Raw genomic sequence first — 27,292 nt, forward strand, 5'->3', positions numbered from 1 at the left:
GAATATGTTGCTCTGGACCAGCCCACTGTGTTTGCCATGATATGATATACGGCATTTGCTCTGTGATGATTCATTTGCATGTGGAAGCGAACATTTAGTACTCTAGTCATCAAGTCATCAATTTGCTTCTGTAAACCAGCCCTTCAATGTCTTAAGTCGCTGTGTTGCCCTTTGATGGTATACATCCCAGCAGCAGCAACTCCTGCCCGCCCCCCCCCCCCAGAAAGTAGATCAAAACATTCAGCTGAAAGTTGCTTGAAGATGTAGTGAAGAATGAATCAGGTATGTATGTAGGATTTTTAAAATATAAAATAACCCAACCCAGGCATATAAATATAAATTTATGGCATTTATAATTGCTAACATAGAATACGAGGCGTTCTTCCACCCCAAAGGACAACCTCATTTAAAAGTTATAATTTTACATGAACGAAATGACTTATTCATCTCAAATGCATTGCCTGTAAATTATTCATTGGCATAAAGCACAGAATAAAATTATACCAGCCAGTAGAAATCCTTGTCAATGGATCATCCTTGTTTCTGCTTTCACAACAACAGATTTTTCTTTAGTGCCTGCAGATTTTTGTAAACGATGTATCTTTCTGATGAAGAATTCGTATAGGCAGCATACCTGAAAATACCCTTATCGTCACCGAAAACCAGACACCGGAAACCCTGATAAACCAGGCTTCTTTCGACTTTTATTTATTGGCCTTATCTCGTGTTTTGCACTTCCACACTTCCCCGAATGCTAATTTCCTTTTGAATGGGAAAACACGGACACTGACCAGTAGTCCATCTATAAAATGAGCCCTGCTGGGTTGGGCTTAAGGTCCAGCCCTCCCAAACTCTTACTGGGAAGAGTTGTCAGTCAGCTGCCTCCAGGAATTCAATAAACAGGGCATGGATAACAACCTTGCCCTGTTTTTGACCTCACCTGGCAGCAATTAGTTTTCAAGGGCATACAAAGTGTAGTTTCCATCAGTGGTGTAGGGACCCAGAGTTACAGGGTACATATATGCAAGGACTTGTTACTATAGCAAAGTCTCTGTCTCCAGTGTCCTAGGGCCACCCAGTCAGCACAAAGAGGCACATTTTAGTCACTGTATGCTCCAAAGCTAGGCATAGCTCAATTGATAGAGCATGAGACTATTAATCTAAAGGTCGTGGGTTTGAGCCCCACATTGGGCAAAAATATTCCTGCCTTACATTGGGTTAGGCTATACAACCCGTATCATCCCATCCAACTCTGCAATTCTGCGATTCTTTGATTTAGGAGCACTGGAAACCCAAAGTATTTCAGTTTCAAGAGAATGGTGTGCAAGTTCAAGAGAATGGAGCAACTTAATTTCATTTCATTTTGGATTGGTTTGTTATATTCCTGTGCCTCTTTTCATTCATGTGAATCTCAAAGTGGCTTACAAACAACAAATAAAAATGACATAATAGAACATTACAAATACAGCATAAATCGTACAGAATAATTAACAAATCCTCAGTGAAACAATAACAATCTATAAAACGCTGCTAACAAGGCAAGGACTGAAAATAAGCTAAAGCAAAACTCATATCAATTAACAAATCAATGCAGCATTTATAATCTATAAAAATATAAACCATATTAGCAAATAGCAGCCAAAAATAAACTGTTAAGTTCATGCACACACTTTCCACACCCCAATGACTCATAATATTTTATTCTGTTCTGCTCATTAAAATACACAAATTCCTGGCACAGTGACTCCCTTCTGAAGGTTTCTTGGGCTGGAGGTGGAACCGCCCAGGTGAAACCAACCACCCCACGATGGCAAACAGAGTCTGTCTCCCCTCACATTTCTTCTTCTGGAAACAGCTCCCTTAGGCAGGTGGAAAAAGTCATTGCCTGCTGGCCAACACTCAGAAATAAGCTATGGGAGTACTCCAGATGATTTGCCCATGCCCATGCAGAGAAAATAGTAGGTCTAAGCCAAAAGGCAAATCCTTGGAGATCTGCATTGATCATTGCAACGCACCCTGAATTATTATTATTTTATCATTATAATATTATTCTTAGAAGAGGTGTGGCTGTGACTATAATGAACGGACCCTGAACGTTACCATTGCACTACTGGTTTCCGTATACTCATCAGGTCTAACATCCATTGATAAACTGATCCTCCATGAATTTGTCTAATCCTTGTTTAAAGCCATCTACGTTGGTAAAAGGTAAAGGGACCCCTGACCATTAGGTCCAGTCATAACCGACTCTGGGGTTGCGGCACTCATCTCGCTTTATTGGCCGAGGGAGCCGGCGTACAGCTTCCGGCTCATGTGGCCAGCATGACTAAGCCGCTTCTGGCGAACCAGAGCAGCGCACGGAAACGCCTTTTACCTTCCTGCTGGAAGGTATCTACTTGCACTTTGACATGCTTTTGAACTGCTGGGTTGGCAGGAGTAGGGACCGAGCAACGGGAGCTCACCCCGACGCAGGGATTCGAACCGCCGACCTTCTGATCGGCAAGTCCTAGGCTTATTACTATTTCTTGTGTAAAGCTGTGTAAAGTGTAACATATTCTTGCCTGTTCTGATTCTCTCATTCTTCATCTTCCCTGGATGACCATGGCGGACAGGAGCTCTCTAGGGTGCTTACCATCAGCACATCATGTGACAATGAATTCCAATAGTTATTATTTATGCATTGTGTGAAAAAAATATACCGGTATGTTCCTATGGAAAGGTGCTCATTCAATGCCTGTTTCATGGCAGAATTTCTAACCTGTATTAGTGGTTGTGAGTACATAGCTGTGGGTGGCATAAAATATGCATCTTAAAAATATGTGCTGTTGTATATTTTCCCAAAATAACTGGGTGGCAGATAATTATATACCAAGTGGGGACATTATGTAGGAAATTAGATATTGCAAGGCATTGTTTAAATTATGGAGACAAATGTGAGTTGGCTCTCACAATGATGCAGAATATATTAGACTAGGATTAACCATTTTCTAATTGGGACAGGTGTTTTGCTTTGAGGAATTTTGTGCTTTCTGAAAAATCTATTGAATATTCTTTACTTGTATATTTGTGTTTTTCGCTTGTCTTTTAATGCTGTGAACTACCCTGAGATCTATGGATGAAGTGTGGTATAAAAAATTAATAAACAACAAGAGGTTGTTGAAACTATCTGAAGATTATACCAGTCCAGGATTAGTTTTTTTAAAAAAAGCACAGTACTGTTGTTTTCTTTTTAAATGCAGTCTGCTATCTCTTATCCTTTATTATTATTATTACGTTTAACCATCTAAGAAACTTTTTGAATTCCTTGAAATTAAGTGGTTTCTAGCTGTAATGGTACAAAAGAATATGAAAAAATGGTTCTTTTTTCTTTGTATATAAGTAAAAGTTTAAGCTACAATAATTTAAGAAGATGGATAGAAAATAAGGGGTTTTTTAGCTGTAATGCTATGAGATAAGGATTTGCTGGATAAACAATTTGAACTGGAATACAAGAAGGGGAGGCATGAGGAGGTCAGGGAAATATGTTATTGAAAAATAAGTTATGAACTTTATGTGTTTTTATTATTTTTTCTTTTTAATTTTTTTCTTTGTTTGTATAAAATGGAAAATTCTAATAAATATCTTATATATATATATATATATATATATATATATATATATATAAAAGAAACTTTGTGAATTCGAATCAAGGAATTGATTAATGAGCTTTACTGGGACAAGCTCACCTGCAGCTGACTCCTCTACTTTACACTAATCAATCACAGGAGCAGAACTGACTTGAGGTTGCTTCTTCTTCTTTAAGCACCGTAAACCTGAATTTTTCACATGTTCAGATTCAGCACAATAAACTGTAGGTGGTGGTGGTCAAGTGTAGATAAAAATGCAGGGTGACTCTAGCAAATCATTAGGGTATGCACCAAACACAAGTTTTTGTTTGGACTCCGAATGCATCAAAAGCACTCCAGAGGGTACCTAATTTTTTTCCATTAAAAAGTCTGCAACTCCCCCGCTCCCTATTTTACAGAATTAGATGACATAGGCATAGTAGCATCCCTTGAGTGGATAAACTTGCCAAATTAAGAACAAATAGGTCCGGTGGTTTTTGGGCTTCATACCTTTTCTACTATTTATGCTAAAAATAATAAATCAGAAGGTTAAATGTGGTATGTGCCCATTATACTAGGTGCCATTAAAGTCTATGCTTTTCCTCTCTTTTTTTGAGGAAGAAGATGTTTTCACTCCCTGTAGTTTTGTGGGGAAAGATTTCAGTAGCAAAATGTCATGCATTCTAGAGGTAAAGGTAAATGACCCTTGGACAGTTAAGTCCAGTCAAAGGCGACTCTGGGGTTGCGGCGCTCATCTCGCTTTCAGGCCGAGGGAGCCGGCGTTTGTCCACAGACAGTTTTCCGGGTCATGTGGCCAGCACGACTAAATCACTACTGGCGCATGGAGGACCATGACGAGTGCCAGAGCGCACGGAAATGCCGTTTACCTTCCCGCCGGAGCGGTACCTATTTATCTACTTGCAGTGGCATGTTTTTGAACTGCTAGGTTGGCAGGAGCTGGGACAGAGCATTGGGAGCTCACCCAAGTGTGGGGATTTGAAACACCAACCTTCCGATCAGCAAGCCCAACAGGCCCAACAGTGGTTTAGATCACAGCGGCACCCGCACATTGTAGAACTGCTGCTAGGAAAGTAGCCAGTAAATTTTCAGAAGGATAGATGAAGGGTGAAATATACTCGGAGTCGAGAATAGATTTCTTTATTCACCTCATAGTGGTGAGGAGGAATGAATGTTTCCCCAAAATATCTGCTTTATATACATTATTTACACAATGGGCTGCATGTGATTGGCTAATTCCTGGATTCTCCTGTAGGCCAATCAGGTTGTGGATTCACTTCCACCTGGAGCTGGATTGGGTGGCTCCTGTGGACCAATCATACTGCTGCATTGTTCCAGGACCAATCAGACTGCTGCATTTTGGATCCTATTGTTCTAGGACCAATCAGACTGCTGCATTTTGGATCCTATTCAACTCAGTACATAACAAAGGGGGTTGAAATAAATGGGGAAATGATAAAAGCTTGAGTCTCGAGTTCTGCTCAGTTGGCACCCAAAGTCTCAGAAACTAAGTGCAAAGCTGATTTGACAGAAGTGGCTGTGTGGGCATGTGACTGAGCCAGAAGGCTTTGAAAGTCCAACATTTCCCAAGCAAGCACCCTAGCAGAACAAACAGAGAACACAAAACAGACAAGAGCAAGGTGATATATTATTTCAGCACCCCTCCCTCAAAGCACTGTGATTGGAGGGCCCTGGTGAAACCAATCCCTCTGACCTGTCAGTCACAAAAAGAGGTCTCCCATTCTACTCACCCTGGCTTCTTTGTGAGCAAATGTTTCCATTTTGGCAGACGTGTTGTCTGCAATGCTTTATTGATATCTAAATTTCCAAAGCACCCCAAAATACTTTAAAGTGCCCCAAATTGAAACAGGGACCTCCAGAGAGATGTTTAGCTTACAGATCCCCTGGACCCATCCAAAGCTTCAGTTTCCATTTTGGATTCACCCGGAACAACGGCAACCCCCAACTGTGTGCCTTTCTGTCACAGTCCACCTCACCCAGTATTTTCTGCTCCAATACAGTGGCTCCCCAGAATTTCAGTCAGACATTCCCCCGCCCCCATCTCCCGCTGCCTAATGCTTTCAGCTGCCAAAGACTGAAACTAAGGCCTGGTGCCAGAAAAAGCATGTGCTCGACTGCTGAGCTATGGTCCCTCCTTAATGGATATGTACAGCTTGTTTTGAAAGAAAAGTTTATTTCTCCCTGTCTCTTTCTCTGAAAAGCAAAAAAGTAAGTCTAAATCAATCCTTCTAAATTAAGAGAGAAGCAGCATATGTGGGGAGGCTGTAAAGAAAAGAAAAGAGCTAAGGAGAAGGAGTGCTGAAAATGGAGAGAAAAGGCAGCATTGTTACTTCTGCAATTAAAAGGCTCAGAGGTTATTGAGCTCTCTTTTTCCTCATGGTAATGATTGGCAGAGAAAGGGAAAAGTGGAGTGGGAAAGATTCTATTTTATTTCAGAGTGCGCATCAAAACCGAAGTTTGCATTCCTTGTTCTTGATCAGAGAAAATGCCAGAGAGTTCACAATGTTTCAGTCGTGTGAAAAGATGGTCTGGATCAGGGCCACCAACCAGGGCCAGTAGGGGCCCCAGATGTTTACATTTTTTTAAGAAAAGCAAGTCAATCAAACATTTCTAAAGAAAGTTATAAAGCAAAATGCAAAGACAATGCCAAGGCTTTGGAACGTCGCAGGCAGCACCATGGTTAAGGATGCTTAATCTCCATTGCTAAGCAATCACAAGAAGAAATGTTGACTATCCCCAGCTGGGACTCAGAGCAGCAGCAAAGCAAGAGAAGCTGGATGGAGGATACTGGAGAATGTTTGTTTAAGCATTTTTCTTGTGTCCACATGATTTCATTCACTCCCCAAGTGTGCTGCCTTTGCAGAACAAAACACAATCACTTGGAAATAGCTCTCTAGATATAAACGAGGCTTCCTTCTGATTGAGGAAAAATGTGATATTGCATTGCCCTCCTCAGATTTTCTAAGTCCAACCTTTCCCCCCGGACTACTACTGGTCTGCTTGTCATCACTGGGCTGTTATTTATCAATCGGCAGTAACCATAAAACAAAAATATAAAATGCAAAATGAATAAGCAAATCCAACCATAAAATAATGAAGCATCTTACAACTGCAGCAAGTTAAAATTTCCAGAGACTGTACTTTAACACAAACAATTTTGCTGTTTATCAAGGTTGGCAAAGAGTTTTGTGTGAGAGTTCTGAAACTGCACATTTGCTTTGCTTGTTGTGTGTTTGTAACTTGGTTTTCCTCCTAAAAGCTCTAGCCTGTGTTCCATTGTCTTCCCCCCTTTATCTTCACAATGGCCCTGTGAGGCAAGCTAAGCTGAGAGTTGGTCTTCAGCATGTAATGGAAACTACATATGGACTTCTGTGGTGAGGGAATCTCGTCACTTTGGGGCTGCCACAGAGGCTACCCTGCCTAGGAGAGGTCCTTAGCACCTTCCATTTTTGCATTTGAGAGTCACGTGTAAAAATAAATAAATTCAGAAAGTTTTTAACTGAAGCTGATTTTAAACGGGAGAATCACAGTTTTCATTTTTGTCCTATAGTATGTATTTTTGGATTGCTGTTGTGGATTTTATTTTGGTTGACTGTAATGTTATTGTGAGAGTTCTGTTTGTTTTTAAAGCAAAGTGTGCAGAGAATTTTGCTTATATGCTGGTATAAGTTTAATAAATACACCCTTAAAAAACCTCCACCAGCTGTTGATTTTATCTATTGTTTTGAATTCTGTACCTTACAATGGCATGCAGAGTTCCCAGATGGTCTTCCATCTCAACCAGACCAAAGAGCTGCTTAGTTTCCATAAGGTCCCTATACATCGTGCATTTATACCACATCCTTTCTATAACAGGGATGGGGAATTTGTGGTCTTCCAGATGTTGTTGACCTTCAACTCCCATCATTCCTGACCATTGGGGCTGATAGGAGTGGTAGTTCAGGAACATCTGTAGGGGCATAGACTGATCTACATGGAATAATCGGTTCAAGCTGTAGCTGCTGGGCCATCCCAAGACATTTTGGGACCTAAGAAGGGGTGAGTGAAGATCTACATCAGGAACAAGGAGAGAATCCAATCAACATTACCTGAATCAATGCTTGTTGTGGGAGGAGATGCCCATTCTGAATAATGTCAGTTGGGTGCAGAGCTCAGAGGGCAGCCCTCGCCATTTCCTCCCTAAGGGAGCCATTCACTGAGAGGTTGCTGTAGAGGCAACATGGGCATGGGATGCCAAGGAGGTTTCAGATCCAGCCTCCAAGGGGCATGCCACAGCCATTGTTGTAACTGTGGCAGTGGTGGCAGCAACCTTTTGATGATCGCCAAAGCAATCCCAGAAACTGTGCTGGCACTGCTGATTTGTGCCAGGGTGCCAGTCTTAAATGGGACATTCTGGGATCAAAACAGAAGCTAGGATTGGCTTCTGCGATCAGGGATGCCCTGCTTAAGTTGTGAGGTATGGAAAACAGCATTCTATTGTCACCATTAGACAAGGTTGTGGTGTGTGTTGTATGATGCTTGTGGTTCTCACAACAGTTCCTCTGGTTTGCAAATGTGCTTACAGACCTAAAGACAATCCCTGTTGTAAATTAATAGGATAGAATAGAATACTCTGTGCTTGTGGCACATTATAAAGACTGACATTTCTTACTACCATTATCCATTATTTTTGTTCATTCATCTATTTATACCTACAGATCATGTGATCAGTGTGATGTCATCTTGTAGGAAGAAAAGAATGTGGGCAGACACCATCACATGTACCTAAAGCTTAGTTACAGCTGAGAACGAAGATTAAAAGGATAAACTAAAGATCACACAAAAAGGGTAGGCTTTGGGGATGAATTTGAAGGAAGGTAGAAGACTTATATTTCCATCGTGGCGTAGCTGCTGCTCTTAAGCAGCTGATTCACAGCCCAGTATAGAGAGGCTCTTTATAGGTAGATATCTGAAAAGCATTTTAAAGGACAGTTTTTGTGGCATTTCAGTATTCATTCAATGATGCCTATAACTCCACTTCTACAAATTCGTTAGATCCACAAACACATGGAAATGCATTTGCACACAGCCTTTTTATTTCCCCTTTTTATTAGTGTGAAACAAAGGCCAGGTCACATTCAATATTGATTTCCTTATGAAGAAGACATCGTGGCTTCTCTGGAACAAGCGACATTTGGCATGACTGTACAGATTTCAGATTAATGGGCTTCACTAGTTTGAAGGCTGAAAGGAATGATCATAACCTTCTAGTATTAATCATTTCATGACAGTCTTTCCTAATAGCACCATTTTTATACCTCTATGGTAAATTTAGCTTTCAGTGTTAAATCTCCCACTGCAGATCATCCATCCTCACAATGTCACCGCATATTTTCAGCACCAAAAATGTTGAATAAAAATGGCAGGGAGAGAGAGAGAGAGAGAAGAAGAAGAAGAAGAAGAAGAAGAAGAAGAAGAAGAAGAAGGGAGGGAGGGAAGGAGGCTAGCAAGGCATTAAGCTTTCAATCAACCAGAGAAGACTTTAGATCAGTTTTGAGCAATGTGCAAACACACAATCGTGCTATGGCTGAGCAGGGCCCACTGAGGTGCATGAGACTGATAGGGAACTGATCTGGAAGGAAAAGAGCATGTGATGGTACATAAAAACGAGAAAAACTAGCTGGGTAATACATGAGGGGTCTGTAAGGTGCTCTTTGTGTATGTTTCTCAAACTAGGACTCAACAGCTGAGCTCTCGCACTAGGGATGCAAGAAATTACACAACATATCTATGCTACGTCCTTTTTATGTAAATTATGCAACTTAAATTGTCGTTACGTTATTCCATTACATTCATTTCAATGTAAATGAAACACAATGCAAAGGGGAGGAAAAGAAATCAATTTCCTATAATGTAAACCCTGAAAGTAAGTATAGCAGTGAATTCTGATTATATTCACTGGATTTATTTGTGTTCTGGACATGGGAGGAATATGCAATCACTGGCAATTTCCACTCCTCTTTCTGTTTTTGTCAGAAGTCTCTAACATCCAACTGCATTTTTTCTCTTGTGCCACTAGTGCTGTGTGTCCGCTAGGTGGAAGATCTAGCCCTGTCACCTGACTGAGCATTATATGGCAGACATTAATCTCTCCTGTCGATAATGACCCTTTCACCCGTAAACTGCAATACTTTCCGTTACAGTTCTGGAAAGACACTCCACACTGGAATTATTCCCTATTCCCCATTTGTGGGTTAGATGGTTGATTTGCACTTTAACTGCTGGGGTCTTTGTTTCCTTAACACTGGTTTTCTTGTAGTGGTTTTTGCTAAAGTTGGTTGTATGGTACTGATCCTGTAGGCAGATCAGAACCACCTTATGTTTTAATATTGCTATGTATTGCACGGATATTTTATGAGATGGTAGCACACACACCCATAAATCCACACACCCTTCCTCCCGCCATCTTGGATTATGTTGGATGAAAGTAAAAATTGACACATCCCTCCCTGTCTGCATAAAGTAATTCTTGGGTAATCTACAGTCAGGTAGCCCGGAACTGAGATGGGTCCAGGAGTGCCTGAAGGCAGCAATCACAAACCCTGGATGGAGAATGAATTCCATCAATTAGGCATGAACCCATTTTCCCTTCACCACCTGCTGTTCACCAGATCTGCTGACCATCACTGTTTCCATTTAGTCCGGGTTCTGCTTCAATCAGTTCTCTGTTGCCAAAGCCTGACACACTCATTAGTGAACTGGTTCATTAAGACTTTGCCGTAATTGCTGTGGTTAGGCTAAGCTTCAGTAAGCACCAGAAAATGTTTATTTGCATTCAGGAATTTGCGAGAACCAGGAAATACTTTTTAAAAAATGAATCCTAATGTGCAATGAAAGAGAGTTCTCATTTGTTTGTTGTGCTTTTCATGGAAACCGAAAGTTCTTCTGTGAATCCAGATAAAACCAATTATCTGATGCAGACAATAAAGCATGAAATGTCATAGGAGTTTCGGGAGAAATATCCTTGGGGTATCCACTTTCTTCCTGGTTCTCTGACTACCCATTCAAATTGATTAGGTAGGCATTAAATGACGAAAGAAGACCTTGAAGGTCTGTACAGATGGAATTGTTCTGCCGGAAATAAGACAACTTGAAATAGTTCAGGGGGGAGGGGAGGAGGGATAAAGAAGAGAGAAAAGAAGTATTTGGTTCTGACTCAGTAGCTGTTCAGGCAGGCTTGGGGGAGCTGTTCAGATTTCTTTCCTGTGACGAGGGCTGGTTTGGGGTGTGTGTGTGGATCAGTTTGCTGTAGTTTAAAAACAAGTAGCATTTAAGAAACTGAGAAGAGTCTGCTAGATCAGTGGCTTATCTAGTCCAGCATCCTGTTCTCACAGTTGCCAATCAGATCCCTGCGTTAAGCGCTCAAGCAAGACCCAAGCATAATAACTGTTAAGCTGTGGGTGAACATATCAGACGACACAGCGATTCTTCAAACAGCTCTTGTTTATTCACAGGCCAGAACAGAACTGAACTGAAGGGTTCAGCCAGCCTGCTTATATAGAGCTCCACTAGAACGCAACAGTAACCATTTTCTGTAACTATCCAATCACTGAACATCACTTTCAATCCCTTATTTGCATATGTGGACCAGAGTGAAAACTATCTACAGTATCCCCCTGCTGGCCCAGGGTGAGAACTTCAGTACATAACAATAACATTTCCTGTTCCTGTGCTTTTCAGTAACTGGAATTCAGAAGCATCACTGCCTCCAGTGGTGGTGGCGGCCGCGTATAGTCATCATCACCACTGGCCATTGGTAGCCTTATCCTCCATGAATCTGACCAATCCTCTTTTAAAGCCATCCAAGTTGGTGGCCATCACTGCCTGCTAGGGGAGCAAGTCCCATAATTTAACTATGCGCTGTGCCAAGAAGGACTTTCTTTTATCTGTCATGAAACTTCCAACATTCAGCTTCCTTGGGTGCCAATGAGCTCTAGTGTTATGAGAGAGGGATGATTTATTTGCTTCAATCTAAAGATCCCTTTAGATGTTTTTAAACTAGTGATGTATGGAAGTGAGAGCTGGACCATAAAGAAGGCTGATCGCCAAAGAATTGATGCTTTTGAATTATGGTGCTGGAGGAGACTCTTGAGAGTCCCATGGACTGCAAGAAGATCAAACCTCTCCATTCTTAAGGAAATCAGCCCTGAGTGCTCACTGGAAGGACAGATCCTGAGGCTCCAATACTTTGGCCACCTCATGAGAAGAGAAGACTCCCTGGAAAAGATGTTGGGAAAGATGGAGGGCACAAGGAGAAGGAGACGTCAGAGGACGAGATGGTTGGACAGTGTTCTCGAAGCTACCAGCATGAGTTTGACTAAACTGCGGGAGGCAGTGGAAGACAGAAGTGCCTGGCGTGCTCTGGTCCATGGGGTCACGAAGAATCGGACATGACTAAACGACTAAACAACAACAACAAAGATTCCCTGCTTGTGTGCTAATGTAGATCCTACATTTCTGGGTTTTCCCAATCATTTCTAAGGAGCCGGGAGGACCATAAGCCCATGCAAAGCTGACCTGACTTTTGAAACAAATGTGGAAGCTCTTGTAGGGCGGACATTTCATGTAATCATTGGTTCTCTGTGCTCACAAAAGATGAGCAGGGTGAATATTTAACACATGGGTATGGAACCTGTGGCCCTCCAGATGTGTTTGGACTCCAGTTCCCATCAGCCTCAGCGACCAGTGGTTAATGGTCAGCAATGATAGGAGTTGTAGTCTGGAAACATCTGGAGGGTCACAGGTTCTACACCCCTGATTTAATCTCTTCAACATTCTGAAGAAATTATGAGTTGTTTCTCTTACAGTTGAAAGATACATTGATCAGATGCATTCACCAATCCACCTTGAGGGAGAGCCTGAGAAGCACAGATGGGCATGAAGACCCCTCAGTGGATGGTTTCTGAAACAAGCAGACGGCTTCAGTCTAAATATTGGACATTCCTTTCTCACAACCTCTCAGAAAAAAATCTCAGCCACATATCGAAATGCTTTTTTCCCATGCTTACCACAATGTAATTTTATAATTATCATCCATTTAAATTATTAACAACAGGGCTAGCCCATAAATGTGACCTTTTGTTCTCTCACAATTAGAAATGCTAGCACTGGTTTGAGACAACATAATAATTCTATTGTGGAAAATGCTGAAACACACACACACACACACACATTCATTTCCATTCAAGATTGCAGCTTGCACAGAATGAATTTAATAGGAAGCCTGATGCCGATACAGTGGTACCTCGGGTTACGAACTTAATTCGTTCCGGAGGTTCATTCTTAACCCGAAACCGTTCTTAACCTGAGGTGCGCTTTCGCTAATGGGGCCTCCTGCTGCCGCCATGCCATCAGTGCGTGATTTCCGTTCTCACCCTGGGGCAAAGTTTGTAACCTGAGGTACTACTTCTGGGTTAGTGGAGTTGTGTAACCTGAAGTGTTTGTAACCCGAGGTGTTTGTACCCCGAGGTACCACTGTACTTTGCTGGCAAAGGTCCTCCCTCAATGCGGGGAAGAGACGTCTTATGAATCACTTGTGTGTATGCAGAGACTTCAGATCAGGATATTTATAGTGTTCCTAGAAACTGCTGGCAGGAAAGCTCACCGCCACCCTCACCACTTATGGCTGCTTCCACCAGCCGAGCAGAGCTGGGCCTCTCACCAAGGCCGCCTGAAAGAACTTCCCTGTGATGAAGAGCACCATCTCCATCTGAGAGCCAGTGTGGTGTAGTGGTTAAGAGCGGTAGTCTCGTAATCTGAGGAACTGGGTTCGCGTCTCCGCTCCTCCACATGCAGCTGCTGGGTGACCTTGGGCCAGTCACACTTCTCTGAAGTCTCTCAGCCCCACTCACCTCACTGAGTGTTTGTTGTGGGGGAGGAAGGGAAAGGAGAATGTTAGCCGCTTTGAGACTCCTTAAAGGGAGTGAAAGGCGGGATATCAAATCCAAACTCCTCCTCCTCCTCTAGGGTGGTGGTACCTTCTGGGCCGCTGAGCCTTTCCTGCCATAGTGGAGGGAGAAGGGAGATGCCGATCTGTCACCTTGGAGTCACCCTGGCTCAGAGGGACAAGTGGGATATCAGGTGTGATGAGTGTGTGTGTATGTGTGAAGGGGAGTGCCATAGGGTGCAGCAGCACCCCTGGGTGCTTCTTCTTGTCTTCTCCTTGAGTCTAACCATCCCTTTCACCACCTTTCCTTCCCATTCTCCCCCCTTCCCCTTTCTTCACACTCAGGAAGACACTGGCTGCATTCAAATGGAAGTTTATTCACTTTCCTCCACGTATCCCTAACAATCACTTTATGCATTACATTTTAGCTTTCAAAAAGAGGTACGTAAAAGCCACTTCCAGAAACCTAATGGAATACTGCACATGTTTGGCGCTCATTTCCATGTTATTTGATTTCAGGACTGCGAAAGTGATGAAATTTGAGGCAGTATACTGTCACCCAGTTCTTTCCTGCTGCTTTTATGGGTGAATCATTGGGAGAACAGAAGCAGGCATGTAGAAAAAGTGGGTGAGGAGTAAAGACATTTTCCAGTGATGTTCGTCACTCTGTCACACGGCATCCACCAATGTGAATGAAGTCTGGCACACCGTAGAATCATAGAATTGTAGAGTTGGAAGGGATCCCAAGGGTCATCTAGTCCAACCCCCTGCAATGCAGGAATCTCAACTAAAGCATCCATGACAGATGGACATCCAATCTCTGCTTAAAAACCTCCAAGGAAGGAGAGCCAACAAGCTCCCAGAGGAGTCTGTTCCAGTATCAAACAGCTCTTACTGTCGAACAGCTCCATGCTGGTATATTGGTCAAAAAGCAACAATTCCACAATGCAACAAGTACTGCAGTGTGAACGGAATATTAGAAAACGGGACAGAAGCTTTAGTATTATAATCGGTAAAACTAATGCAATATTCCCCATGCTAGAACACACCCAGGCTGGATCTATGCTGATGGTAAAAACGCTTAAAAAAGAAACGTTCTATAGCTCTCAATGGAATTTTACATTGTCAGTTTTACGTTGCTCTGCAGTGCCCTCTGGTGTCGCATGCTTAAAACACATTTATAACATTTTAAATTTTACCAGTATAGATTAGTCCCCAGTCTGTTCCCCTGTCGTCCATTTCTCCTCTTTCCTTCTTTTTCTTTCTTTCTTTTTCCTGCCCCCTGTCAAATTCCCATTCTTTAGCCTTGCTTACAAACCATCTCTTCCTGTTCTGGAGCTGCTGCTGTCAGAAATAAGGCAAACAAGCAAGAAGGCCCTTGGCATGCTGCCTGAAAGTGTCCCTGAAAGTGGACTAAGACCTGCTGGTCCTCTCTGGCTTACAGTTTATGAAACTCTGGTGGTCTACCAGATGACCATACTGTATAGAGTTGGGGGGTCAGTCTAGATGATGCCCTGGATCCCTTCCAGTTATTGGGCTCCTTTATCTGTTGGGGTGCAGGGACGCAGGTGGTGCTGTGGGTAAAACCTCAGTGCCTAGGACTTGCCGATCGTATGGTCGGCGGTTCGAATCCCTGCGGCAGGGTGAGCTCCCGTCACTCGGTCCCAGCTCCTGCCTACCTAGCAGTTCGAAAGCACCCTTAAGTGCAAGTAGATAAATAGGTACCGCTTTATAGCAGGAAGGTAAAGGGCATTTCCATGCGCTGCGCTGGTGCTGGCTCGCCAGAGCAGCTTCGTCATGCTGGCCACGTGACCCGGAAGTGTCTCCGGATAGCGCTGGCCCCCGGCCTCTTAAGCGAGATGGGCGCGCAACCCCAGAGTCAGTCACGACTGGCCTGTACGGGCAGGGGTACCTTTACCTTTTACCTTTTACCTTTTACCTTATCTGTTGGGGTAAAATGTATAAGAACAAGCTTGCCAAACATTTTCCTTCCATTGAGGTAGTGACATTGGCTAGCCAGATAAACATCACACTAAGCATAACCAAATACTTGCTCTGTGCCATAGAACAAATGGGCCAATGTTAGGGGTGTTAACCCCCCTCTTCCGCTTACTTATGGGGTTCATCCTGGAAGCCCCTACCCCCCGGTGACCCAGTCCAACATTGTGAGTACTATGGGACCTGTTCATTTTATTCTTGTTCTGACTCGGAGCCTAGTAAGTTTTAGGTACTTGTTCTGTATTTTATGTCCTGCGTTTAAATAGCTACTTGCTAACAGAAATTCTTCTTGTATCCGTCAGGTGAAAGAGCAACAAAATACACTACAAAATAATAACAGCACCTATAACAAACAATACACTTTTGTATTTGAACGAACAAATGAATGTTGTTTAGTCGTTTAGTCGTGTCCGACTCTTTGTGACCCCATGGACCAGAGCACGCCAGGCACTCCTGTCTTCCACTGCCTCCCGAACAAATGAATAGAGGACACTATTGATAGCTGGGGACCCTCTTTAGTAAAGGTAAAGGGACCCCTGACCATTAGGTCCAGTCGTGGCTGACTCTGGGGTTGCGGCGCTCATCTCGCTTTATTGGCCGAGGGAGCCGACGTACAGCTTCCGGGTCATGTAGCCAGCATGACTAAGCCGCTTCTGGCGAACCAGAGCAGCGCACGGAAACACCATTTACCTTCCCGCTGGAGCGGTACCTATTTATCTACTTCCACATTGGCATGCTTTTGAACTGCTAGGTTGGCAGGAGCAGGGACCGAGCAACGGGAGCTCACCCCGTCATGGGGATTCGAACCGCCGACCTTCTGATCAGCAAGTCCTAGGCTCTGTGGTTTAACCCACAGTGCCACCCGCGTCCAGGGGACCCTCTTTAGGTTGGCGGAAATGCCCTCTGCATCTGCTCAGGGGCACCCATATTCCAGGAGTTCACTCTTGATGCTACTACCAATTAGGTGCCAAGACAAAGTCTCCAGCTGAAAACCCGATTTTCTTGCCCCCACTTTTTTTAAATGTCAAGGACCGGGGGGGGGGGGACGACCTGTGGCCCTCCAGAGGCACTCCATTTCCCATCAACCCCACCCAGCATGGCCAGCTGTCAGGGATGATGGGAGATGCAGCGCAGCAAAACATCTGGACTGAGGTCCACAGGTATCCTCATCCCTGGGCCACAATCAGGCGAGCCCTTCTTTCCCGGCGCAGCTTCACCCGCTTTCAAAGAGGGAAGGGGGCAAACAGACGTCGTTATATATAAGTGTAGCATTTCTTTCACCCAGGCAGCGAGTGAGGGCGGATCTCGCCGCCCACAACCGGGGAGGGGAGGAAGGAACGAGGCTTGGGGAGGGGGAAGCTCTCTCTGGGCTGATTCTCTGATCTCATCGCACAAGCCAGTCAGCTGCGAGCTGTCTGCCTCTCTCGTCAGCTGATCTAGCAGGAGAGCTTTCCGTCTCTCATTGACTCTTCTCCTCTCACTTCCCAAGTGGATTCCTTCCTTCCTTCTTCTTTTTTTTTTAAAGATAGCAGCAGCAACAAAACTCTTGCCGGGGAGTTTCTGGGTCAGGAGGAGGATATATTCCGAAGGCTGGTCGGTGGGGGGATTTAAAGCAAAACAACAACACCAACACACAGCAGCACCACCCAAGCCCACAGCCCCAAACTGGATTGCATTGCAACTTTGCTCCAACTCCGCTCCTTCTGTTCCCTCCGTCCAGGATGGCTTCCAATTTTAACGACATAGTGAAGCAAGGGTATGTCAAGATAAGGAGCAGACGTTTAGGAGTAAGTATTTTTATTTTTTTTAAAAAAACAAACAAACCAAAACCCTCCACTGGCGTTATTGTACCGTGTTTGATTTATCAATGGGTCGGTGTTGTTTAACCACAGCGTTGGCCACGTGCGTTGTGTGCGGTTGTCCGAGGATCCGAAAGGGAAACAAGGTTGCATGCTTTATTTTTATTTTATTTTTGACTGTGCAAAGGGCCAGTCCTTTTCCAGGTCTCTCTCCACTGCCATATGTGCATTATAAATATAGAAGCAGCTTGCAGTGCCGTGCAAAGGACATTTCTCGATAACGGATACAAGCGGGGTGGAGGGAAGGAAAGCCTGCAAAATCCACACTGGCTCTAATGCTATCTTTCCAGTGCCTTAGCTGTGTTTGTGTGTGGAGAAAGTAGCAAGCTTTGGAATGTCACAGAACTCTTCTGTTATGGGGTTTGTGGAAGTGAGGCTCATTTCCGAAGATTTATGAGCGTGCTTAGATAAATTTCTTCTCCAATCAGATTAGAATTGTCTAAGGGATCTCCTAGTCAGCCAGTGTCCCCTCTTAACTTTTCACTTTCAGAAGAGGAGCTAGCAAGCAGATTTTAGGACTCAGTGGTTCAGTGCCCATGCGCAGTTCCCATTCATTTCAATGGGGCTCGCCCAAAAGAACTTCCTGGCAGATTAAGAGTGTTGTAGCACCTTAGAGATAAGCAGCCTGATGCTGGACAAGCTCACTCAGAAATAAGCCCTGCAGGATCCAGTGACATTTATACCCCAATAAATATGCTGTGGCAGTAAATTCAGTGGTATTTTTGCATGCAAAAGGTCTCTGGTGAAACCCCTGGCATCTCCAGGTAAGTCAAGGAAAGATCTCTGTCTGGAACCCTGGAGAGTCATCAGTAAACCATATGGACCAATTGTATGAGTCAGTATAAGGCAGCTGCCTACATTCCTATGCTGCCTTGAACATTGATAAAGAAAGCAGAGATATAAAATTTTTGAATAATGATCAACAACGTAATATGCCTAGATGACAGGCAGCAGTAATGCATTTGTTTCTGAGCCAACATGCAAGGGTGCTACCGTGGACATGGACAGTCATATCTATGTCTAATCAGAATTAAGGCCCATTGACTGAAGTCCCATTGACTCCATACTACACCCCATTAAATGTGTATAGGATCGCAGGCTGCATGAGCTGGCGCAGACATTAAGCTACAATGGGAATGTAAAATTCACATTGGCCGCAATGTGACAAATATGTAAAATTCACATTGGCTGCAGTGTGACAAATATCGTCGTGTAGGTAATTGGAATGACAGTTCTTGAATATCATAGTCTCGTATTAACAAATCACCTGTTTGAAGGGACACATGTCTTGCTACCTGACTAAATATTAGATGTTCCTTTCAAATGTGTATTGCTCATTATGGATACAGGTGCAAATGTGAGGATGTCATTTCCTACATACATGGCACTTGTCGGAAACCTCTGCAATGCATCTATAGGTCTAAGTTTTGGTGTCAAAATGTTACCAAGGGTTCCCCCTCCATGCAACATACCTAAAAAAAAGCCACAGTCTTTAGTGTGCTAAGTGAGCATGCAATTCTCTACTTGGTTGGAGAGTTTGAGGAAACAGGAACCTATACCATTCCAGTGGGGTTGATATTCAACAGAACTGCTGGCTTTAAATGTTCACAAAGTTTCACGGTATGGAAGGTGTGTGTGTGTGTGTGTGTGTGTGTAGAAGAAATACCTTGTATGAACATGTGTGTGTTTAAAGATATATCTCCAGACCAGTGCTTTATTGATTGCAATAGAAACTGATGCCTTAATTTCCTGGTTTGGCTATACATTTTACGTTTAAGCAATTATTTCATTTATTTACACTTCTGTTCCATTTTGTACTCTAGGTTCATGGAGGTTTATGTAGCAAACCTCTGATAGTCTTAACTCCGCCATCATGCTCTCTGCCACACAATGTTGAACTACAGTGATCCATATTAGGACTGGGTTCTGGAAGTCTTGGGTTCAAATTTGAGGGAGGCACATAGTTCAATGGTAGAGCACATGCATTGCTTGCATAAGATTCTGAGTTCAGTCCCAGGCATCTCCAGACTCTTATGATACGAGACTCTTATGGGAAAATCTGGAGAGCTGTTGTCAGTCAGCGTAGACGTTACTGGGCAAGATGGACCAATGGCAGCTTCTTATGTTTCTATTCTCACCCATTGATGAATTTACTTGATAGACGTTGGCAGCTCACTATAGTTCTGCCTTGGTTCTTCCATCTGTGAAATGGGAACTATGACCGATCTTGGAGATTGCTCATACAGAACATATAACTAAGGTGTCTCATGTGGCAAGTAGCAGAGAGAAAAATAGGTGATGCCTGAATTTCAGATCTGAATTGCAAGTTGACTCCTAGAGTTCTCACTAGGAATCGGAAAAATACAAGAGCTATGTACAAAAATATACCAATGGTTTTTTGTCTATGGCAGTATTTGAATGACCTTGGATAAAGAAATATAGGAGAAATAAGATTAACGGTACAAATTGTTGTAAGAATGTATTAGAGAATATATAAAGAATAGATTAATAATGGTAGGTACATTCACTATTAGAATAAAAGCATACAACGGGAATTGACAGGGTCCAAAGTTTTTATGATATTTTTGTTAATAAATTTTGTTAATATTCTTTGTTAATAACCGCATAAAAAGTAGCATAAACACACCTGAAGCTTAAGGTTTATAACTATGTAAGAAAAGACAAGTATGTGGGTGTGTGGTTTTTTGTGTGTGTGTATATGATTGAAATCTCAATTTACTCTACGAGATGTACTATATATATGTAATGTATTATAAAGGTTGTTACATTGCAAAGAAAGAATCCTAAGGAGCCACAGAATAGTCACTTCCAATGGTACAGTAAACGTGGGAAAGGTGGCCTGTTGGGAGAAGGAGATAAAGCTTGCTAGTTATTAAAAGTTTCAAACAGATGATGCCTTGCGAAGATCATAATGAAATATGCCAAATTGTACCGTGTGCTAGGGCCCTCAGGTACAGTTCACATTAAATTGTCACCTCAGGTGTGGTAAGCTTTCTGTGATTATTGTGCTCATCTATGGTGTTACCCTTGTTAGCTTTGCTGTCATTTTTTTAAAAGTGTTTGAAACAAACACAGCAAAATGGTCAGTGCTGCTGCTATCATTATATTGCTAATTAATTATGCTTTGCACCAGGTGTAATGAGAAAAAACCACCACCAGGTGCTTGTTTAGATGGGAGCTCAGGTGGAAAGAGGTGCTTATATTTTTTTGAGTACACTTTATATTGAATTCATGGTGTGGAACAGAATATCTTTTCAGAGTGGTGCATGCTCTAGTTATCTTCTGCTTGGACTACTGCAATGCATTCTACGTGGGGCTACCTTTGAAGGTGACTCGGAAACTGCAATTAATCCAGAATGCAGCAGCTAGACTGGTGACTGGGGGTGGCCGCCAAGATCATATAACACCGGTCCTGAAAGATCTTCATTGGCTCCCAGTACGTTTCCGAGCACAATTCTAAGTGTTGGTGCTAACCTTTAAAGCCCTAAATGGCCTCAGTCCTGTATACCTGAAGGAGCATCTCCACCCCCATCGTTCAGCCTGGACACTGAGGTCCAGCGCTGAGGGCCTTCTGGCGGTTAACTCGCTGCGAGAAGTGAGGTTACAGGGAACCAGGCAGAGGGCCTTCTCAGTAGTGGCGCCTGCCCTGTGGAACGCCCTCCCAGCAAATGTCAAGGCAATAAACAACTATTTTACTTTTAAAAGACAGCGAAGGCGGCCCTGTTTAGGGAAGTTTTTAATGTCTGATGCTGTATTGTTTTTAATATTCGTTTGGAAGCTGCCCATAGTGGCTGGGGAAACCCAGCCAGATGGGCGGGGTATAAATAATAAATTATTATTATTATTATATAGATGATACCTATTGGAAAAATCCCCCTCCCCCAAATGCTATTCTCCATTTGATTTGTTCACCTATGTATTTATAAGCTATTATTTCTTATAATAAAACATGGATGCCTACGGAGATGCCAAAAGGAAAAGGGAAAACCTACAAATTCAGTACTGCTATTCATTTCCTTTAAAGTGAAATAGAATAGTTAGAATTAATGGAGTCCAGGAGACATTGTTTTGGAGAAAGAAGATGTTACTGTGGCTCCTGGAGATGAGTTTGTGGCTGCTTTCTGCCTCTGTTCCCATTGCTGTGAATTAAGCCACGGTTGGCTTAGCATGTTGTCCAATCCCAGGCTCCTAGTTTCTCTTGCTTTAGACAAACCATAAGCTGTAACCAAACTTTGTTCTTGGCTTACAGTTTGTGCTTTGCCTGGAAGAGACAAACCACAAGGCTGGGTTTAGATGACACCCTAATCGAAACCATGGCTTAGCACGAAGCAAGGTAGCAGCAGAAGGGCTGGGGCACCAACTTGGGCCCCCCACTGTGGGTGCCCAACGTTGGCACTCACTGCACCATGCTCTAGTGAAGTTGTGACATGGCATGATGTCATCATGTCATGTTGTGATGTCATTGCCGTGCAGCACTCTCCGGTGCTGTAGCAGCAACTGAACCAGAGCCTCCGACTTTGCGCACCGCAGCTGCGGCCACCGAGCATGAATCTCAACTAAAACATCTGTAACATTCATGACTAGCTTTGACACAACATCATTCTAGCCTCCCTAGAATTAGATCTTGAATACAAGATCACACATGGAATCAGAGATAGGAATAGTGGGTGTGAACTAGGAGTGTTGAGGCCAAAGACTTATTCCTAATGGTTTCAGTGTGATCTTGTCTCATATTAAGCCACAGTTCTCTTTATTTATTTGTTTACTATTTTATGTTAAAGTCTACCTTGGTCATGATGGTGGGTCAAAAAAAGTAAGAATTAAAACAAGTAGCAATGTACAATTAAAATCATAGTATAAAAACCAGAAAAAACAACCAATATTGGTATAACAAAATGACAGCACAGAACTGTAGGACTACACTGGAGGAGGAAGAAGAGGAGGAGGGAAGATGTCCACTCAGCCCAAGGCCTGAGGTGCCCCTTGACCAAAGAGGTGCAACTTGACCAATCACCAAAAAGCATAAGTGATGGAACAAGGCAAACGTCATTTCACAACCTGGGGGACACCACGGAGAAGACCCTGTCACATGCTACCACCTCTTGAACCATGGAGGGTGGCATCTCAGCCAACCAGGCCTCTGCTGCTGATCTTAACATCTGGGCAGATTGATATAGGATGACACACTTCTTCAAATATTTGGGGCCCAAGTTGTTTAGAGCATTGGCATGTGACACAGGGAATTCTGGCTCAGTGTGGGTTAACAACTGAGGAATTATAAACCAGGATTAGTTATTCACTATTATATTATATAAGAGCAGGTACCTTAATTTCCTTATTTTCTACTTCCTTTGTCCTTCCTCATCCATTATCCTTTGGCATCATAAATATATTATATAAATGTATTATACTCAAATTGATTTTTTTTTAAAAAAATGACACATAGTCTAATAGTCATAATAGTCTAATAGTCATAATGCCAAAGGATGAGGAAGAAGAAAATAAGGAAATTAAGGTACCTGCTCTTATATAATGATATAGAATGAAATTATAAAATAGCCACTGTGATGAACTCAGTTTGGGGCAAGGAGGAGAGGCGACTAATTGCAGTTGGTCCCCTCCAAGCCAATGGTATGAGCCTCACTCTTGTTATTTGTGATAAGACAGGAGACAAAGTCCTGCTAAACATTTGAACCAGCTGAAATATTTATATATACAAACAAGTTTTTGCTTGAAGGCCACAGTAAGTGAATATACATGTAGCAGGAAAGGGAATTACAGAAATGATAGCTGGTGGCTAATTTAAAAATCTGATTTGGGTTATTTACTGTTAGTAAAAGTGCAATTTTACATTCCATTTGAAACGGGCAATTAGCATATTCATTTAATTAAAAAAATAGTTGCCATGGAAGCAATAGTATCACATCCTCCTTCCAAAGAAAAGTAAAATTATCGTATTGCCTCTCTAAAATACCAAATTCTTATAGAAAATCCAGGAATCTCAAGGCTGTTGTTGTCGTCATTTTCATTATCATTCTGCAAATTTTTTTATCTGCCTTTTGACTTCCAAAAGGCCCCCCAATGTGGCATCCAGATTAAAAAAAACGCAACAAAACAATAAAAAATGAGATAAAAAACAAACACAGTACATCAATTAGATGATTTAAACTATATGTGCACCTTCTGGTTAGGATCCCCAAACAATGACTCAGTTTCTCCCCCTCGTAAGTGAAATACCTCTGAGCATCTACAGAATGCTCTTCCTTAGTAAATGGAATGTGCCATGAAGTGGCTTTGGTCCTCTACTTCTATTTCAGCATGTAATCTAAGGGCCAAGATAGTTTGAAGGGGAATGCTGAACAGCTCTCCCACTAAAATTACCCCACCCCCTGCTGCAAGCTGTTATTAGCCCTTCTGGAGAGAAAAAGATCGCAGAGGGTTGAGCTAGATGATCCTTGGTGTCCCTTCCAACTCTACAATTCTATGATTCTGTGATTGAAGGAGAATATTTCAGCTGGGAAATAACACTGGGGATGGGGATTAAACACTCCCTGTTCCATTGCTTGTTCTCCATTGCTAAATTAAAAACAGCTGGGAACATTGTCCTAATGTTGTCCTGGTTTAGACAATACCATACCCTCCAACATTTCTCAGATGAAAATAGGGATGTCTCATTCCACAATGATAATTTTACTATTTATACCCCACATATCTTATGGGGTTGCCCCAGCCACTCTGGGCAGCTTCCAACATATATAAAAACACAAAACATTAAACATTAAAAAAACCTTCCTTATACAGTGGTGCTTCAGGTTACAGACTCCACTAACCCAGAAATAGTACCTCGGGTTAAGAACTTTGCTTCAGGATGAGAACAGAAATTGCACAGTGGCAGTGCGGCGGCAGCAGGAGGCCCCATTAGCTAAAGTGGTGTTTCAGGTTAAGAACTGTTTCAGGTTAAGAACAGACCTTCAGAACGAATTAAGTTCTTAACCCGAGGTCCCACTGTACAGGATTGCCTTCAGATGGCTTGGAGGTTGGATAACTCCATACTCTCCAACATTTCTCCCATGAAAGTAGGGACACCCTAAGGAAAAGTGGGATCAAATCAGAAACCGGGATGTCTTCTCTAAATCAGGGATGTCCCTGGAAAATAGGGACACTTAGAGGGTCTGCAATACGCTTGCTACATATGCGAGACTGAATGATCTGTAATCACAATATTACGTTGCCTATGCAATATATTATACAGTTATTTATCTGGACTATGAAAACTGAATCCAAAGGGCACTTTCTGCTCTCTACCTAGATCTGCCTTCCTGTAACTCACTGCTTCCTGTTCTATTGTCAGTGGAAGGGATGAGCTACTATATTACATCCTGCGATACTCATTCTACTATTTGTAAAATGATCACCATTTCTCTCTTCCAATGCTTCAGTCTAATTACGGGCGATTCCATTGGCTGCCTCTCCTACAGTTTTCCTGCTAGATCTTGTATCATCCTTGCAGGTGTCCTGAGAACCTTGTATGGCTTGTCAAAATCCACTGCCACATACTTGGGGGGGGGTGTCCTTGTGTTCAGAAATAACACCGTCTTTTCCCACCAATTGTAACACGAAGAAGAATCCCAGGCGGAGAGGCTTCTGTTATATATAGAGTGTGAACTGCTAAGACCTGAGCATTCCATAGTGACTTCCTTCCTGCATCTTTGATATCCTCTTTAATGGGGCAACCTGAGGATAAGACTTGGAACTGGCAGAGCTTGATCTTGGATGCAAGCTGCCAAATGTGTTCACAGACCAGTTTAGAGCCACCCACTGCTGTTTCTGGCAGAGGACTCTGAATTCTACCTTGCTCCCCACTTCCCCGTCCTGCTGCTTCTGAAATGATTAGAATTTTATCGACCAATAAAATGACAGTTAAGGAGTTACAGACTTCCAAAGGGGCAGTAACAGAGCTATGGGCACCAGGCACCCAGCTGATGCTCACCAGGCCTTGCGGTGCACCAAGATTAATTGAGCTCATGTACCTTCCATGAGCTAGTCAGCCCCATTCCCAGGTGTGTGCAAAATGGTTGCATCTCTAAAATAACCACATGGATTTTGCGATCATGCAGGCATTTATCTGAATGTTAAAGTTGTTTCTTGTCTTTCAATCCTATACATATTTCTGTTAAGCAGAGCCTTGGTTTGCTTTCTACCCCTTTGGACACTCCCTGCAAAGTTGGGTTGTTTTATTTGATATTACTGTCAAATTCTTCCACTCTAATACTTATTAATGGCCAGCTCTTAACTTCTTTATCACCCACTATACCCACCTGTTTATTCTGTGTTTCTATCTTATTCTCTGTTGTATTCATTCTCTCGCTTTTTCTTCGATCAGAAATTCCTTTTTGTTGATAACATTTTGCTAGATTCCTGTGTTTTTTCAAATGTACTTCTAAAACATAGTGTCTTCTGTTCCCTGCCCCCCCAACACCTATCCCACAGTTAAATGTGCAGTGATCCTTGTTGCACATGCCTGCAGGTGACCTGCCTCTGAAACCTTTCTGAAATGACACACCAGAGGACATAAGAACATCCACCCAGTAGCTCCTTCTATGCCCCCCTACCCAAATTGCATTGAGATAATACAGTGGTGCCTCGCAAGACGAAATTAATTCGTTCCGTGAATTTTTTCGTCTAGCGAATTTTTCGTCTTGCGAAGCACGAAATCCCATAGGAATGCATTGAAAATCAATTAATGCGTTCCTATGGTCAAAAAAAGTCCAAACAAAGCCAAATTTGGTACAACAAGAGTTTATTAAGTGCTCTTTAAAGTCACACATACTGTAAAGAGCATTTCAAAATTCAAACCCAGAATTTTTTTTAAAAAACAGCAGAGTGGCCCAATGGTCACAGAAAATCATAAAAATGCAGAAAAAAAACAAGCTTCCAGATTCTTGCAAACCCCTCCCCAACTGTTCCCCCAGCCACCCAGCACACAGAAATTCAAATCCAGAATTTTTTTTAAAAAACAGCAGAGTGCCCCAATGGTCACAAAAAATCATAAAAATGCAGAAAAAACACACAAGCTTCCAGATTCTTGCAAACCCCTCCCCAACACCAAGTCCTTGAATTCCAAACACCCCAACCCAAAATCCAAAACCCCCCAAAAAAGTTTTAAAAGCTTAACTTACCAAATGGCTGCAAAAGAAGTTTGGAAAAGCTTCAAAAATCACCAAAGTCTTTAAAAACCTCAAAAAAGGCTACTATGTACACTGCGTTCTATTAGTTGCTCCTCGAAGTCAAGTCGCAACTGTATTAACGGTGTTAAGAAAAAGGAAACAAACTTGCAAGACGTTTTCGTCTTGCGAAGCAAGCCCATAGGGAAATTCGTCTTGCGAAGCAGCTCAAAAAATGGAAAACCCTTTCGTCTAGTGAGTTTTCTGTCTTGCGAGGCATTCGTCTTGCGGGGCACCACTGTAAGGCAGTAAATTGTTGCTGACAAATCCAGCATGGATCAGTGATGATCCATTGTTAGGGAGCATTCAGGGCCGTGTCAGTGCAGTTTGCTGGAATACCAGTTGCTGGAAACTGTGAGAGGGGTTTGGGGCTTCCTATAGGCACCTGGTTGGCCCCCGTGAAAACTAGACTTTAAGCCTGATCCATCAGGGTTCTTCTCATGTAGTCTGCTAAGCTCTTGACTGGCAGGAGAGAAGGGCACATCTGCCTCAGAATAGTGCCCCTCTTAGTGTTTTACACATTCTACCAGTTACCTGGTTTCATCTTCTTTGCCAGTATCATTGACAGGAGTGAGCCAGCAGTAAATTACACTGAGTAAGTTGGAGTTAACTCTGGATTAG

At 42.7% G+C, this 27,292-nt stretch overlaps 1 protein-coding gene and 1 long non-coding RNA gene across 3 annotated transcripts in view; both read left to right on the top strand.

Annotated features, from left to right (window-relative positions):
* Nucleotides 1-27,292, top strand: part of LOC310764847 — a 517,681-nt gene that overhangs the window by 53,309 nt on the left and 437,080 nt on the right. The gene's annotated exons all lie outside the window — the stretch shown is intronic.
* Nucleotides 16,940-27,292, top strand: part of DOK5 (docking protein 5) — a 55,387-nt gene continuing 45,034 nt past the window's right edge. Inside the window, exon 1 of one of the 2 annotated variants that reach the window (XM_083619101.1) lies at nucleotides 16,940-17,354. In XM_083619101.1, the coding sequence (XP_083475227.1) occupies nucleotides 17,289-17,354 (66 nt within the window). In that variant the 5' untranslated portion in view covers nucleotides 16,940-17,288. The remainder of the gene's footprint in view (nucleotides 17,355-27,292) is intronic. The other variant, XM_083619102.1, reaches the window with a different exon arrangement.

This window comes from Podarcis filfolensis, assembly GCF_964270895.1.
Source record: "Podarcis filfolensis genome assembly, chromosome: 6".
Classification (NCBI taxonomy): domain Eukaryota; kingdom Metazoa; phylum Chordata; class Lepidosauria; order Squamata; family Lacertidae; genus Podarcis; species Podarcis filfolensis.